Source organism: Arvicola amphibius, chromosome 8 (assembly GCF_903992535.2).
Source record: "Arvicola amphibius chromosome 8, mArvAmp1.2, whole genome shotgun sequence".
NCBI classification, from domain to species: domain Eukaryota; kingdom Metazoa; phylum Chordata; class Mammalia; order Rodentia; family Cricetidae; genus Arvicola; species Arvicola amphibius.
This window is the reverse complement of record NC_052054.1, coordinates 67,662,603-67,680,741: the sequence shown is the minus strand read 5'-3', so window position 1 is coordinate 67,680,741 and position 18,139 is coordinate 67,662,603. Positions and strand designations below refer to the sequence as shown.

The 18,139-nt window shown below is 41.4% G+C and overlaps 1 protein-coding gene and 1 non-coding gene across 2 annotated transcripts; both read right to left on the bottom strand.

Annotated features, from left to right (window-relative positions):
* Positions 1–2,647: 2,647 nt before the first annotated feature.
* LOC119821782 (olfactory receptor 1019-like) lies at positions 2,648–3,634 on the bottom strand. The gene has a single exon (XM_038340902.1). It carries the CDS (start codon positions 3,632–3,634, stop codon positions 2,648–2,650), a length of 987 nt encoding a protein of 328 aa, XP_038196830.1.
* A 14,038-nt stretch (positions 3,635–17,672) lies between these two features.
* Positions 17,673–17,780, bottom strand: LOC119822042. Its single transcript, XR_005286654.1, has one exon. It is a non-coding gene; the product is annotated as a U6 spliceosomal RNA (small nuclear RNA).
* Positions 17,781–18,139: the final 359 nt, after the last annotated feature.

Genomic DNA, 18,139 nt, shown 5'->3' with positions numbered 1-18,139 from the left:
AAAGGTGTGCACCACCACCGCCCGGCTATTCTTGGGTTTTTCAATACGTCAATTTCCATCTGTCACCTCTTTAATAGGTACATGGCAGACCCAGAACCTTACATGTGAGGTTACTCTGCTCTTGTTTAGATATTTGATTTGGCTTTTTTATGATTATAAGTGATACTGCAATGACTATTTAATGCTATTTAGATCCTCCTCCCAATTTAGGGCTGTATTCTTAAGGGAAATTTTGATAAGGAGGAATTGCTGGAGTCTGAAGGTGTAAAACTGTTAAGATGCTCTTGATATGTCCAGGCTACTTCTGAGAACATGTGTTGTCTGAGACAGGGCTGGTGGCACATAGGGACATGTCTCGACGCCCGGCACTGTGTGATTTACTGGGGACTCTAATTGTAGTCATCTGATTTGAAAGGAAGCTAAGCATGTCCATGGGAGCTCATTGCACACTGTGTTTCTCTGCGCTGCTTTCAGTCGTGTCTTTATTATCGTCCCTTTGTCAGCTGCCCTCTTTGCAGAATAGAGATTAATTCCCAGACTTGCTTTAGCCCCATGTGGTTCCTCAGCTTTGTTGAGACTTTCTTTGAATAATTTTTTTCCCCAGCAAGCCTTCAATTCATTGTATAACTCAGTCATTTTGTTTTCTTTCCCAAGCCTACAGAATCGAACCTGCTGTAAGCATTAGACTGCTTTGTTGGGAAGGTTTTGTTGATGTAATTACACACTAGCCACTCTTCGTTAATTGTTTTATTTATTTTACATACCAACCACAGTTCTCCTCCCTCCTTTCCTCCCACCTCTCAGCCCTCTCCCCCCCATGCACTCCTCAGAAAGGGTAAGGCCTCCCATGGGAGGCAACAAAGCGTTGAGCTCTAAAGCTGAGCTGGTTGTGTGTGTGTGTGTGTGTGTGTGTGTGTGTGTGTGTGTGTGTGTGAAAAGGTGTCCCCTTCTTTAAGGAGCCCTCCCCGAATCAGGAATTACTGACAGATGAGGTCATATTGCATAGTGCAGGACCCAGCTATGGCCGCTGTGCTTTTTGTTTCTTTCTTTTTCCTTAATTTGTCTTACATCAGCATTCTTTGTAATGTTTGTATATTTGTGTTTTGAATCATTGTGCTGTAAATGTATACGTGGTTTTTCTGCTTTGTAAAAGATATGAAGACTATGATTATTAGTCCACATTAAATCTAATTGAAAAGCCTTCTGGTTTGTTGGCGATGAGTTTGTAAATGAGATAACAAAAATTAATATTTTTTCAAAACTTAGTACATTAGGTGTGTGCATAAGTGCATCTGCATGTGTGTGCAGAACGTTGTCTGTTTGTGTTTATGTGTGTAAAGGCACATGTGCGAAGTTCAGAGGAAATGTTCAGGATTCAGTGCTGTCCTTCCAGCATGCTGGTCCTGGGTTCGTACCTGAGTTGTCAGGGTCAGCAGCCAACATTTTTACCTGCTGAGCCATCTTGTCTGGTTGAATATTAACATAGCTATACTTCGTCTTAGCACTAGGAATATGATATTAATGTTTCATTTAGCCCAGCTTTGTATCAGTCACTGTTGTGTATTTTTTTATCTTTTATGGTCACACATTTCTTTTTTTACTTATCCTTCCATGTCTTTGTACTTTTGTGTGTTTTTGAAAAAGATTTCTTTTTACATGTGCATGCATGTGTTTATAGGTGAACTAAATGTGGGGGGGGGGCACTGTACTTGAGTGCAATACTTGTAGAGGCTAGAGGAGGGCATCAGATCCCCCTAGAACCTGAGTTGTGACTGCGGGGAGCTGCCTGATTGAGGGGGCTGGAACTCAAACTCTGGTCCTCTGCAAGAGCAGCAAATTATCTTCACTGCTGTGCCATCTCTCCAGCTCCAGCATGTGGGTCTTATGGAGTAAACTCTTCCTTACATTTCTCATTTTTAAAACCCCAAATATCTCAGTAATAAGATTACTTTGGCCTTGCCAGGGAATCCAGATATTTGAATAATTCATTGAAGCCTCACTCAGTAGGCCCCACTGCACGATTCAAGCCAGCTCAAACCTATTTTTCAAAAGCACGGAACTGGTCATTTTATATATATATACACACACACATATATATATGTATATATATAATATGTATATGTATATATGAATATCTAGTGCATCATTTTTCCTAGGAAGAGGTACAGAAAAATCTACTCAGCCAGTCAAGGCACTGACAGACTAAAGCAGTGATTCCCTTCCAAGTCTGGCGTGGTGACCAGTGAGATTATTGGAGTGAGCTACAGCACCACGTTGTGGTGGACGTGGAGGATGTGAGTGTCTTGAGCAGCTTCACTCCAGTTTGGGCAGTGTCCCGGGAAAGCTGTGTTACTGGAGGCCCTGCACACAATGCTGGCTCCCATTTGTTTAATCTCTGGGAGGGGCCTTAGTGAGTCTTCTGGATTTATTGTGTGTATCATGAGCCTCTCAAGCCTTCCCCGGTCCTCATCCAGATGACGCATTTCAGTCTGGAGGAAATGCAGTACCAGAAGGTGGATAGGCACGGAAATAAAACAACCGGTGTATGCCTGGGTTAGCCGTAGACAGTTCCCTTCACACCCACTGTAGAGAGCAGCACAGATGGCCAGGAACTGTTTTAAAGAGTTTCTGGTAGACTCCAGCATGGCTACAGGGGAAACGCGTTGGAGGTGGGATTCTGGACCTTCCCATGTCTACACGACAGGTTCCAAGATGGCACCTGTGGATACAGCCTCCTCAGAGCAATTTTCATGTCCTTATTCCTCAGGCTATAGATTAGTGGGTTCAGAGTGGGCGTGAGGATAGAATAGAAGACAGCAGCCATGCGCCCTTGCAGAGGGGAGTAGCGGGCTGTGGGCTGCATGTAGGCAGAACTTCCAGTGCCATAAAACAGGAGCACTGTGGCCAGATGGGAAGAGCATGTGGAGAAGGCCTTCCAGCGGCCAGCCGAGGAGCGGATGTGAACCACTGTGTACACAATGAGCACGTAAGACAGGCAGGTGAGGGCAAAACAGGTCATGATGACGCAGCCGCTGACTGCAAAGCCCGCAGCCTCATGGCCTCCGGTGTCACCACAGGCTAGATGCATGAGTGGGGGAATGTCACAGAAGAAGTGGTCGATCATGTTGGGGCCACAGAAGGACAAGGTGAAGGTATTGACCGTGTGGAAGGTAGAAAAGAGGAGCCCACTGACCCATGCCACCACTACCAGGGAGACGCAGGTCTGAGAATTCATGGTTGACCCATACATCAGGGGTCTATAGATGGCTAGACAGCGATCAAAAGCCATGGAGGTGATGAGAAAACATTCGAGAGAGCCAAAGCAGACGAAAGCAAAGAGTTGAGATGCACAGGCCATGAGGGAAATCTCTTTGGTGTCTACCATGGCAGCCACCAGGGCCCGGGGCAGAGTGGTGGATGTAGAACAGAGATCCACCAGGGAGAGGTGTTTGACAAAGAAGTACATGGGTGTGTGCAGGCGAGTATTGAGAGCCACCGCTACCATGATAGAGGCATTCCCCAGAACTGCAGCCAGGTATATGAGAAGGAAGGCGGCCGTGCTCAGCTGCTGTAATGCAGGGACGGTGGAGAAGCCCTGGAGGATGAAGAGAGACACCGCAGAGAGATTGGCCATGGCACGTCTCTGGGAAATCGGAATAAGGAGAGTCTGTGGAGAGAACGGGCAACCATAGCAAGGACCTGCGAGGAAAGGAGGAAAAGGAAGTGAGGTGTTCATGTTTCTAGCTTTGGCCAGAGACACTTTCGACTGCAGTGGACAGTAATTAGTGCAGAGATCTGTGGTACCCGAGAAAGTCCTGACGACAGATGGCTGCGAGTGCCCAGCCATGGAGCATCTGTATCAGCTCCCTCTCGGGGCCTAGGGAACATCATGGGGAAAAGAAGAATGTGAGGGCCCAGAGGATGGAGAAGGGGTGCTGTAAAAAGCTGTCCTCTGGCCATGACATGGCTGTCGCACCACCAACCTGGAGCAGCTGTGGCTACCCACATAAGCCAGGTGTAATTTCAACATGGGTGATGGGGGCTTCTGGGGTCCCACCTCCGTCTGAGAAGTTAATGGCAGTTAATGGTAGCAAGTCACTTCTCTTTGAGGTATGGTGACGGGTAATTTTGTCACACCCCTGCAGATGGCCCCACGACCGTGAACATATGGGCAGCGCTAATAGGACTCAGTGGGTGAACATAAGTCAACAGTAAGGACATGAAGTTGTGAGGCAGATGGGGTGGGTGCTGGGAGGGAGATGGAGGAGGAGATGAGGGTGAGTGTGATCAAGACATACAGTATACATGTATGAATTTTTAAAATAATATATAAAACCTTTCTATTTTTGTGTTTCCTCTCTTTTTCTCCTCTCTCTCTCTCTCTCTCTCTCTCTCTCTCTCTCTCTCTCTCTCTCTCTCTCTCTCTCTCTCTCTCTCTCTCTCTCTCTCTCTCAACAGGGTTTCTATGTGTAGCCCTGTCTGTCCTGGAACTCATTCTGTAGACCAGTCTGGTCTCAAATGCAGAGATCCGCCTGCGTCTGCCTCCTGAGTGCTGGGATTAAAGGGTGCACCACTACCGCCCGGCCTAAAAACCATTTTTTTTTTAAATAAAAGGGTGAGTTGCCTTGATGAGAATGTTCATGTTTCTTAGTTGAAACCCAAATGTGTTTCTTATCTTCCACTGAAATCCCAAACTCAAATACCTCCCAGAGACACCAGGAATGTAAGAGCATCTAGCTGGGTGGACATTAGGGAATGGTGGAGATGGGGAAAATGAGTATTCTGCCCAAATGAGGCTTGCCAGTTCCTCGTCTGTATGAAGAGTCTCTTGACTTGCATAGATTGCCAATTCAAATGTATGGCTCAGCTGTAAAGTGCTTGCTACATACGCATGAGGCCCTGAGTCTGGTTCCCAGCACCCACCTAGGAAAGCTGGCCCATGGCCTGCACCTGCACTCCCAGGCTGCTGTTGGGACCCCCGGTTGCCCTGTCCTACCCAGAAGTAAAAGTGAACACCATCATCTGTGTTCCCTGCCATTCCTCTTCTTCCTCCCTCCCTTTACCACAGGATGCTCCCTCTTCAGGATACGGGTGTCTGCATGAGATGGTTCCTAGGCATAAGCAGAGGGACTGCGCTTACTTCAGTGGGATCATCAGACACCAACTTCATGTATTACTGTCCAGTTATGTTCCAGAAAAAAAATCCCTGATGGGTGAGATGGCTCAGTGGGTAAAGGCGCTTGCTGCCAAGGCTGACAGCCTGAGCTCAATCCCTAGGGTCCACAGGGTGGATGAAGACCTCTGATTACCACAAACTCACTCCTCTGTGTGTGTGTGTGTGTGTGTGTGTGTGTGTGTGTGTGTGTACCTCCCCCAAATACAGGTAAATAAACAAAATGCAATAAAAACGTTTTTGGAAGAAATAAAGCATCCAGCCTCCATCCTCACTGTCTTTTGTAAAAGCTGTGATAATTGCATGTGAATGTGTCTCCTGATGCCCGCTGTACAGAAGGGTGACCCCCTCCCTGGGCTGATACCACACTAGAGGTTTTGTGCTACCTCAGCCATGCAATAACCAAGTGTTTAAATGTCTCTGGGATGCCAACTGCTTTGAATGCTTTCTGCAGCACCTGTTTACCTTCCTGCCCATCCTGGGAGGCAGTCATGTCTTTGATCCCTATCTCTCAGGCAGAAAATAGAGACAGAGATCCCAAGTTCTCATAGCTACAGCAATTGAAGTCCTCAGAAGAAGCCTTGTGGATATCCAAAAGCCCACAGACCATTAGACCGTGACTGACGGGTGAAAACTCACAGGCTCTTTAGAGCCAGCTATTGTAGACTATCTCTAGGCCCTTTTAACAGTCAGTATCAACGTCTGCATCCAACGTTTTCCTTACTAGATAGAACTACAGTCCTAGGTATTCCAGGACTCAGGAGATAGATGCGCGTTGAAGGCCAGCCTCAACTACAGAGTGAGTCTGACTGAGACAAGACTAGGAGATCCTGCCTCAAACAACCCCACAAAACCTCTTGGGTTTTATGATGAGCCCAACAGACCCTTAGCTTCTGAACCCTATTGAAGAGTCTTCTACACACACACACACACACACACACACACACACACACACACACATATTCTATGTCTACCTATATATTCTATATATACTTATCTGATAAGACCACATTTGGCTCACTTTACTTCTGTGACTATAAAGTCACCAATGTCACTTCCACAGAGGGAATGTGTCTGCCAGGGTAAAGGATAAAGCTGAATCTGTGCTCCTGAGTGATGGGGATTTGGCTCAGAATAACAACTTCCTTATTCTCTATAAAGCAGGTTAATTTTATGTTGGTAGCGCTGCGGAAGAGCTAGGCTAAACCTTGGCTGACCCAACCCCACAAGCCAAGATGTGCACACTCTGCTGTCTCATCATCCCAGGCACAGAATGGCAGCTGCTTAGAAATGTGTAGCTGGGCAACCTACCTGGCTGCTGACCACTGCCCCCATCCGGGAGTTGAAGCTGAAGCCTATTTGGTGCTGGGCTGGGCTAGTGGGAGGCCAGTTCCTCGAGGGGCTATTTAGGTACAGATCCAAGATGGGAACTCCAAACTCAGGGATGAAGTCACACTTTTTAAGCTATCGCAAGGAGAGCCTTGGGGATGAACCAGGTTGGCTAAAGTCCTCGACGTTGGCTCTGAGCCACAGCTCCACCTCTAGGCTGTTTCTTTCTGCTTTTCTTGGGAGTTTGCCCAGGCTCACCTCTGGGACCTTGTTTTCTCTTCTAAACTCTGAGATTGAGGCTCTTTGGCAAGCCGGAGATCAGTCCTGGCTCCAACTGTGACATTTCTAGGATATTCTGATCATCCTCAATGGTAGTGGGCATTATGTCATTTACTATTTTGCCTTTATAGGTTCTTTGGATATTTTTTAATTTTATTGATTTTATTGAGTTCTATATTTTCCTCTGCTCCTCTCCCTGACTCTGCCCTCCACTTCAACCCTCTCCCATGGTCCCCATGCTCCCAATTTACTCAGGAGATCTTGTCTTTTCTACTTCCCATGTAGATTAGATCCATGTATGACTCTTTTAGGGTCCTCATTGTTGTCTAAAGTTCTCTGGGATTGTGATTTGTAGGCTGGTTTTCGTTGCTTTATGTTTAAAAACCACTTAGGAGTGAATATAAATGATAACTTTTTCTGGGTCTGAGTTACCTCACTCATTATGATGCTTTCTAGCTCCATCTATTTGCCTGCAAATTTTAAAATGTCATTATTTTTTCCTGCTGTGTAGTACTCCATTGTGTAAATGTACCACATTTTCCTTATCCATTCTTTGGTCGATGGGCATTTAGGTTATTTCCTGGTTCTAGATATGACAAACATTAATGACATAGTTGAACACATGTCCTTGTGGTACAATTGAACATCCTTTGGATATATACCCAAAAGTTGTATTGCTGGACCTTGAGGAAGGTTGTTGCCTAATTTTGTGAGAAATCACCACATTAATATCCAAAGGGGCTGTACCAGCTTGCACTCCCAACAACAATGCAGGAGTACCCACATTTATCCACATCCTCTCAAGTATAAATTGTCATCAGTGTTTTTTATCTTGGCTGTTCTTTTTTTTTTTTTTTTTTTTTGGTTTTTCGAGACAGGGTTTCTCTCTCGAAAAACCAAAAAAAAAAAAAAAAAAAAAAAAAAAAAACAGCCAAGATAAAAAACACTGATGACAATTTATACTTGAGAGGATATGGATACAGGTGTAAAATGGAATCTCAGAGTCATTTTGATTTGCATTTCTCTGATGACTAGAGATGTTGAACATTTCCTTAACTGTCTTTCAGCCATTTTAGATTCCTCTGCTGAGAGTTCTCTGTTTAGGTCTGTACTCCATTTTTTATTGGATTATTTGTTCTTTTGATGACCAATTTCTTGAGTTCTTTGTATATTTTGGAGATCACACCTCTGTCTGGTGAAGATCTTTTCCCATTCTGTAGGCTGTCATTTTGTCTTGTTGACCATGTTCTTTGCTTTATAGAAGATTTTCAGTTTCAGGAGGAACCATTTATTAATTGTTTCTCTAAGTGTCTGTGCTACTGGGGTTATATTTAGGAAGTAGTCTCCTATACCAATGTGTTCAAATGTACTTCCCATTTTCTCTTCTATGAGGCTCAGTGTGACTGGCTTTATATTGAGGTCTTTGATTCATTTGGACTTGAGTTTTGTGCATGATGATAGATATGGATCTATTTTCATTCTTCTACATGTTGATATCCAGTTATGCCAGCACCATTTGTTAAATATTCTTTCTTTTTCCATTTGATTTTTTTTGCTTCTTTGTCAAAAATCAGGTTTGAAGGTGTGTGGATTAATATCCTGGTCTTCTATTTGGTTCCATTGGTCCTCCTGTGTGTTCTTATGCCAATGCCAGGCTGTTTACAGAACTGTAGCTCTGTAGTAGAGTTTGAAGTCAGGGATTGTAATGCCTCCAGAAGTTCTTTTATTGTACAGACTGTTTTGGCTATCCTGGGTTTTTTGTACTATTCTTTCAAGGAGCGAAGAAATTTGCTGGGATTTTGATGGGCATTACATTGAATCTATAGATTGCTTTTGGTATGATTGCCATTTTTACTATGTTAAATCTACCTACCCAAGATCATGGGATATATTTACACTGTCTGGTGTCTTCTTCAATTTTTTTCTGCAACAAAGATTTAAAGTTCTTGTCATACAAGACTTCCACTTGTTTGGTTAGAGTTACACGGAGATATTTTATGCTATTTGTGGCTATTGTGAAGGGTGATGTTTCCATGATTTCTTTCTTGGCCCATTTATTATTTGTGTAAAGGAGAGCTACAGATTTTTTAAGTTAATCTGGTATCCTGCTGCATTACTGAAAGTGTTTATGAACTGTAGAAGTTCCTTGCTAGAATTTTTGAGGTCGCTTATGTAAACTGTCATATTGTCAGAAAATAGTAGGAGTTTTACTTCTTTTCCGATTTGTATCCCCTTGATCTCCTTTTTGTTGTCTTATTGCTCTTGCTAGGACCTCAAGAACTATATTGATTAGATATAGAGAGAGTGGTCAACCTTGTCTTGTTCCTGATTTTAGTGGGATCACTGTGAGTTTCTCTCCATTTAGTTTGATGTTGGCTTGCTGTATGTTGCCTTTATTATGTTTAAAAATGTTTCTTTAATCCCTGCTCTCTTTAAGACGTTTATCATGAAGAAATGTTGTATTTTGTCGAAATAACACAGAGAAACTGTATTAATTAAATCACTGCTTGGTCAATTACTTAAGCGTATTGCTGGCTTTCTCTTACATCTAGAATTAACCCATCTCCATTATTTTATGTTTTATCATGAGGCTTATGGCCTACTGGCAAGGTTGCAGCATGTCTATCTAAGGCAGCAATTCCATGGCTTCTTTTTCACTCCGCCTCCTTTCTCCCAGCATTCAGTTTAGTTTTCCTTACCTCGCTCTGCTCTACCCTATCACAGACCCAAAACAGCTTCTTTATTAACCAATGGTATTCACAGCATATAGAAGAGAATCCCACATCAGATGATCATGCAGTTTTTATTTTCCAGTTTGTTTATATGGTGGATTATGTTGACAGATTTTCATATGTTGAACCATCCCTCCATCTCTGGGATGAAGCCAATTTGATCATGATGGATGATGCTTCTAAAGTGTTCTTGGATTCGATTTGTCCATATTTTATTTAGTATTTTTGCATCAATGTTCATGAGTGAGATTGGTCTGTAATTCTCTTTCTTAGTAATGTCTTTCTGTGGTTTGGGTATCAGGATAATTGTAGCCACATAAAAAGTGTTTAGCAATGTTACTTCTGTTTCTATTGTGTGGAACAATTTGAGGAGTATTGGTATTAGTTCTTTGAAAGTCTTGTAGGATTTGAGCTGAAACCATCTGGTCCTGAGCTTTTTTTGGTTGGAAGACTTTTGATGACTGTTTCTATTTCTTTAGAAGTTATAGGTCTATTTAATTTGTGTATCTAGTCTTGATTTAAGTTTGGTAAGTGATATTTACTCAGAAAATTGTCCATTTCCTTTAAGTTTTCTAGTTTTGTGGAGTACAGGTTTTTAAAATATGACCTGATGATTCTCTGGATTTCCTCTGTATCTGTTGTTATGTCCCCCTTTTCATTTCTGATTTTATTAATTTGAATATTCTCTCTCTGCCTTTTGGTTAGTTTGGATAAATGTTTGTCTATTTTGTTGATTTTTCTAGAAGAACCAACTCTTTGTCTCACTGATTCATTGTATTATTTTCTTTGCTGATTTTAGTGCTCAATTTGATTATTTCCTGCAATCTAGTTTTCTTAGATGAGTTTGCTTCTTTTAGTTCTAAAGTTTTCAAGTGTTTTGCTAATTCACTAGTGTGGGATTTTTCCAGCTTCTTTATGTAGGCATTTAGTGCTATAAACTTTCCTCTTAACACTGCTTTAATTGTAGCCCATAAATTTGGGTATGTTGTGTGGTCATTTTCATTGAATTTTAGGAAGTCTTTAGTTTTTCCCTTTATTTCTTCCTTGACCCATTGATGCTTCAGGTGAGCATTGTTTAATTTCCATGTGTTTGTGGGCTTTTTGGAATTAATGTTGCTGTTGAATTCTAGTTTTAAGCCATGGTGATCCGATAAGATACATGGGGATGGGGTTATTCCAATTTTTTTGTATCTGTTGAGGTTTGTTTTGTTACCAAGTGTGTGGTAAATTTTGAGAAGGGTCTATGAGGTGCTAAGAAGGTATATCCTTTTATGTTTGGATGGAATGTTCTATAGATATCTGTTAAGTCCACTTGAGTCATAACATCTGCTAGTTTCCTTATTTCTCTGTTTTCTGTCTGACTGACTTGTCCAGTTTTGAGATTGGAGTGCTGAAGTCTCCCACTATTAGTGTGTGTGGTTTAATGTATGATTTAAACTTCAGAAGTGTTTCTTTTACATATGAGGGTGCCCTTGTATTTGGGGCATAGATGTTCAGTATTGAGATTACCTCTTGACAGATTTTATTTATGACTAATATGAAATGTCCTTCTTTCTCTCTTTTGATTGATTTTTTTTGAAGCCTGTTTTTGTTACATATTAGGATAGCTACACCAGCTTGTTTCTTGGGTCCATTTGATTGAAAAAATTTTTCTCAACCCTTTATTCTGAGGCCATGTCTGTCTTTGATGTTGGGGTGTGTTTCTTATATGCTGCAGAAGGATGGATTCTGTTTTTGTATCCAGTCTGTTAGCCTGTGTCTTTTTATAGGTGAGTTGAGTCCATTTATATTAAGGGATATTAATGACCAGTGATTGCTATCTCCTGTTAATTTAGTTTTTGTTGGTGGTGATGTTATTTTGTGTGTTTTTCCCTTCTTTGGAATTTCCTGCTATGAGACCATCAGTTGTCTGTGCTTTTGTTAATGTAGCCAACTTCCTTGGGTTAGAGTTTTCTTTCTAGTGCTTTATGTAGGGCTGGTTTTGTGGCTAGGTATTGGTTAAATCTGGTTTTGTCATGGAATATCTTGTTTTGTCCTTCTATGGTGACTGAAAGTTTTGCTGGATATAGTAGTCTGGGCTGGCATCTGTGGTCTCTTAATGTCTGTATAATGCTTGACCAGGACCTTCTGACTTTCATTGTCTCCATTGAGAAATCAGGTTTAATTCCGATAGGTTTGCCTTTATATGCTATTTGGCCTTTTTCCTTTGCAGCTCTTAATATTCTTTCTTTATTCTGTATGTTTAATGATTTGATGTTATGTGGCAAAGGGACTTTTTTATATAACCAGTCTATTTGGTGTTCTGTATGCTTTTTGTATCTTCATAGGCATTTCTTTCTTTAGGTTGGGAAAACTTTATTCTGTGATTTTGTTAAATATATTTTCTGTGCTTTTGAATTGAACTTCTCATTATTTTTAGGTTTGGTCTTTTCATAGTGTCCCATATATCCTGGATATTTTGGGTTAAGCTTTTGTTAGATTTAATGTTTTCTTTGACTGATGAGTCTGTTTCCTCTATTGGATCTTCAGCGCTTGAGATTCTCTGTTTCATCTCTTGTATTCTGCTGTTTATGCTTTATTTGTGGTTCTTGATCATTTTCTCATGATTTCTGTTTCTATAATTCCCTTGGATTTCTGTTTCTACAATTCCTTCGGATTTCTGTTTCTATAATTTCCTCTGCTAGTGTTTACTTTTTTTGTCTCTAAGTTTTCAAATCTTGAATAGTTTCTTTTATATGTTTGGTTGATTTTTCTTGATTTTCTTTAAGGGGTTTGTTTATGTTTTCCAATTTTTGTTTGTCTTTTCCTCCATTTCTTTGAGGGAATTTTTCATTTCCTTTTTAAGGGCCTTAAACATTCTCCTAAAGTTATTTTTCAGGCCATTTTCTTCTCCTTCATCTATATTTGGTTGTTCAAGTCTTGCTGTTGTAGAGTCATTAGTTTTTACTGGTGTTGTCTTGTTCTTTTTGGTGTTGTGTGTTTTTACCTTGTCTACCCATCTTTTTCTCTAACTGGTGTAGTTGGGGTTGTCTGTGACTCTGGTGATCAATTTTCCAGATGCCCATGGATTCAAGACCCAGATGGTTGCTCCTTGTGGTGCAGTCAGTGACTTGGTTCCAGTCACCCCGTTGGTCACTCTGTGTTACTGGAGGTTGTCTGGCACTCCTGGGATTTGCTCTGTTCCTTCTCCTGTGGAGTTCACTGTCTCATAATTGCTCCAGCCTAGGTTGCTAGCTCAGTCCTGTTTCCATAAATGTCCCTGGTCTGTATCTGCTCCTGCTCCTGTGGAGTTCGCTCTCTCAGGATTGCTCCAGCCTAGGTTGCTGGCTCAGTCTTGTTCTTTGGATTTATAATGGTCCCAGACAGTTATTAAATAGGAATTTTACATAGAAATATCTTTAAAAAGAACTTTGGCAGATAACCCAATACTGTAGATTAAAAAAAAATAGGATGCCTATTTTCACATCAGTGGACTCTTCATCTGTTTTCATTCTTTTGGCCAAGGCTAGTGGAGCTGCACTGGCATTCTTATATCCCTCCCAAATATCTTGGGTTATTGACTGGAGAGATGGTCCACTGGTTGCGAGCTCTTGCCGCACAATCCCAAGGAGCAGAGTTCGGGTCCCAACACCTACAAAACAAACCAGGAATCCTGTACACTCCTGTAACCCCAGATGTGTCGTGTGCAGAGACAGGATAATTGTTGGGACTTGTCAGCTTACAGTCTAGCAGAGAAAAGGAAAGACCCAGATTCAGGGAGAGACCCTGCCTCAAAGGAATAAGTGGAGAATGTTATCGCCAGACACTTAGCCCTCTCTCTCCTGTCTCCACACACCCTGGCATGTGCATCCACTCATATGCAAATAAATACTTTAAAATAAATATCTTAGTTTATGTATGTTTACTCATATACACATAAATTAAGTCTTAAAATGAACATCTTAGGTTATATATTTTTTTCTGTCCAAAAGATTTTTTTCCTCATTTTTTATTAAAAATTTCCATCTCCTCCCCTCCTCCTCCCCCTTCCCTCCCCTCCCTTCCACCCATAGTCCCACTCCCTCCCTCTCCAGGCCAAAGAGCCATCAGGTATGTTCAACAGATTTCTTGATGTATTATTTAATGTCCTTTTGTTTATCATTAACCTTGAGTTTGGTTACACTTATAAATGGCATTTCATTTTCAAGACATTTTCTTATTGATTACAGTGGATATTCATTCATATATATTGTTGATCTATCCTGTATCTATTTGTTTTATTATTATTTTACTTTTCCATTTTCATCTATGTGTATGGTTTGTATATATGCATATACATGCTTTCATGTGTTTGGTCACCCATGTGTGTATGCTTTTGTATGAGTATGCATGCATGTGGAGGCTTCAGGTTGATGTCTAGTATCATCACCAACAGTTCTTCCACCTTAACCACTGAAGCTGGGTCTCTTACTCAAACTCAAAGCTGACCCATATGGCCAATCATTAGCAAGCTTGCTCTGGGGAATCCCCCGTGAGGCTGGAATTACAGGCAGGCCACCACACCCATCCAGATTTACCCAGTTCTGGGGATCTGAATGCTGGTCCTTATGCTTGCATGGCAAGGGCTTTAACCACTGAGTCATCTCCCCAACCATGCCTTGTATCTATTTATAAGATAAAGCATACCCTCTTTATATAGAGGCACAGATTTTTTTCAATAATTGGAATCACTGAATCAATGGGTGTGCACACTTTATTCATGGGAAATTATTCAATTCAATTTAGATGTGCTTTATCACTATATATGAGTTATGTGCATGAGAATCAATTTTCGTCTTTTTGACTATTTGGATAGTTTTAAACTCACAGTCACCCAGTGACCAAAGAATCATTGTAATTTTTTTAGTTTACATTTTCACAGTGCATTGTTTTATATTGACTGTAATTTCAACAGGATCTAGTATCACTTTGGAGACAAAACTCTGGGAATGTCTGTGAGGGGAGTCTTTAGCATATGTTAATTTAGGTGGGAAAACCCAATCTACGGGCTCCAGATTCCAAGGGCTGAATATCAGCCATTCATCTCTCTCTGCTTCCTGACTACAGTAAGTGGCTACTTGCTGCCCTTCCTTCTGTCACCAGGCTTTCCTGGCCATGCCACTCTGAAGGGTGTGTGTTCATATCTATTTTTTTCAAATATTTATTTGTGTGTATGCAGGTGTATACACATATACATATATGTGTGGCATGCGAACATACATGTTTGCACAGACCAGAAGAGCATACCAGATTCCCTCCTCTATCACCTCTTACTTATTCCTTTGAAGTGGGTCTGTCCCTGAATCTGGAGCTTATATTTTATCACCTAGGCTGGAAGCCAGCAAATCCCAGCCGTCTTCCTGTCCCTGTGGTGTGGGAGACTTATCTGTATTCTGTCAATCACATATTTTAATAAAACACTGATTGGCCAGGCAGGAAGTATAAGCAAGTCAACCAGACAGGAAGTAGAGTCAGGGAAATGAGAAGAGGAGAATGCTGGAAAGGAGGAAACCCATTCCTTCCAGTTCAAACCAGATCACTGAAGAAGCAACATGTGACCTGCCCTGCTGTGAAAGGTACCAAGCCATGTGGCTAGCATAGATAAGAACAATGGGCTACAAGAGCTAATAAGAAGCCTGAGCTAATGGGCCAATCAGTTTATAATCTTATGGAGATCTCTGTGTGATTTTCTTTGTGACCTTGCCGGCTGTGGGGTACAGGGCAGGACAGAAACCCCAAGCAGCCCGACCCTCATGTTACAGAATGGAGTCCACGTGGATAACTGCATCCACAGAAAGCCTGAGAAACCTTGGGAAAGAATAGAGTAAAGCATGCTTTCTTGGTAGCAGCAATTTCTCAGGTATACTCTGCTTCCAAGAGGCAAGCAAGCGCTCTCATCTAAGAGAGGCTTCCTGACTCAGCTTTAGCTGCAAAACCCTGCAGCTCTTTAAGAGGCCCTACCACGAAACACTTAAATGGTGTTGATGAAAAGTTGACCACATGCTTCTCGGTTTTCAGCCATAGAAGAAAAAAAGTTGCGCTGTTTTAAAATGCGAGCATTCTGGGCTGTCCTGGCAGGGCAAACTCTGGCCCTTTGAGGCAGGAGATCCAGCTACATTTGACTGTGGAACTGTTCACACTGGCAAGGACCTTGAACTGCCAGAGTTGTGGCAATAAAAATGGCTCTGGTGGTACCTCTACCATGAGGCTGCAAAGCTAAGGAATGGGCTGGGTCACCATCAAATCCACAGCTTTAATCCTCTCCTTAAAGACTCATGTAGTCAGAAAAAAAGAGATATACATTAAAGAGAGATTCAAAGAAAAAAAACTCTAAACGGTTTACATTGTGTTAAAAAATATGCAAGCTTATAAAAAGGATTAAAGTCCTTAAAAATAAGAGTAGTTGGGTGTGGTGGTACACACCTTTAATCCCAATGCCTGGGAGGCAGAAGCAGACAGATCTCTGTGAGTTCAAGGATAGCCTTATCTATAGAAGAAGTTCCAGGACAAAGATACACAGAGAACCTGTCTCAAAAAGCCAAAAGTTAAAAGTAAAAATAAGAGAAATAGAGTTTAAAATAAAGCCACATAAAGATAGAAAACACACAGAGAATATACAGTCTTGATACTGTGTGTTATAATGCTCTCTTTGAATTGTTTGAATGCTGAGGAAGGAGCAACAGCTGCTAAGAGATATTTGCTTATAAATGCTGCAGAATTAATCCAAGATTGCTTATAAATGCTGCAGAATTAATCCAAGATAGGTATTTTGAAAATACCTTGACTTCAAAATTGAAGTCAAAGGGTATGTTACTTTGGAGAAGAGATTTTGCTTTTGTTTCCACAGGAAATGAAAGACTGTGATTTCATTGTGAATTAAGAAAAATCAGGTTTGATCAAGGAAGATCACCTGAGAAATCTCCAGTAGGAACATATGGCCCAGATGACAGAGTTCTACATCCAGAACAGATTCAAGACTGCTGACTGAGATGATCAAGACTCACAGGATACTCCAGTCAGGAATTGATTATAATTCTAAATTTTCTTGAGGTCCCCATAAGATTATCAGTGCCCCCAACCAGCCAGATGTAGCCTGGAATACTATGCCCACATTCCCAAAAAATGGACTATGGATATTTTCCTTTGTTTAAAAAAAAAGAGGGGGAAGTGGTGTGGGAGAATTATCTGTATTCTGTCAATCATGTATTTTAATAAAACGCTGATTGGCCAGGCAGGAAGTATAGGTGGGTCAACCAGACAGGAAATAGAGTCAGGGAGATGAGAGAAGGAGAATGCTGGAAAGGAGAAAGCCCATTCCTTTCAGTCCAGCCCAGATCACCAAAGAAGCAACATGTGACCTGCCCTGCTGTGAAAGGTACTGAGCCAAGTGGCTAGCATAGATAAGAACAATGGGTTAACATAAGCTACAAAAGCTAATAAGAAGCCTGAGCTAATGGGCCAAACAGTTTATAATCTTATGGAGATCTGTGTGATTTTCTTTGTGACCTTGCCAGCTGTGGGGTACAGGGCAGGACAGAAACCCAAGCAGCCTGGCCCTCATGTTATATCCCTGGAACTGGGGTCACAGGCATGTGTGGGATGCCTGGCTTGCTGCATGTGTGGGGATTCAACCTCTGGTCCTCATGGTTGAACAGTGAATGCTCTTAACCACTAAGCAATACCTTCATTTGTTTTAACAAATATTTATTAAAATATAATTCCTATTTCATAAAATTTACCAGAGCATATAGCTAAGTGCATTTTGTGTTTTTATCTTTAATTAATCTTCCTTGATAATGAAAGCAATTGCTCTCTTTACTTAACATTGTCTAAAGATCCTTTCTTATTCATGGTTACTTTATTCATTTTTTCAAGGTATGGTTATTTATTTGTTACTATTAAAGACTTATTTTTGACTGGGATAAGACTTAGAAATTGAAGCTCTCAGCAAGTACAGCCTATGTCTCTTGGTGATCTGTTCCTGACACTTTTCTTTGGCTTCCTTCATCCTCTTGGCCAAAAGTTCAGCATATTCTGCAGATTCCTCTCTGTTTTGCTTTGTTTGTTGTTTCTTCAGAACAACATGATGGCATCTGTGCTGCAGGACACGTGGAGTAACAAGACACTGAATCTTGGGTGCTAAAAATATGGAATGCTTCTTGAATTTGAGTGCCGCTGTTGCACATGGGCCATGCTAGTTTTTTTCTGTATCATTCCAATTTTAGTATATGTGCTGTCGAAGTGAGCACTATTTTGCTCATTTTATTACATTTTCTTTATGTATGTGTGAGAGTGTGTGCATGTGCCACACTGTATGTGTGTGGGGGGGTCAGAGGATAATTTGTGGAAGCTGGTGCTCTAATTCTACCATCTATGCTCTGGGGATTGAGCTCAGATAGATCATCAAGGTTTGTCACAGTCACTTTTACCCACAAAACCATCTCATTAGAGTGGGTTCAAATCTTTTGCCTACTCTTTAATTTGGTTTTCTACCTATGGTGATTTGAATGGCCCCCATAGGCTCATATATTTGAATGTGTGGTCATTAGGGAGTGGTGGTACTTGACAGGAGTGGTTAGGAGGTGTTACCTTGTTGGAGTAGGTGTGG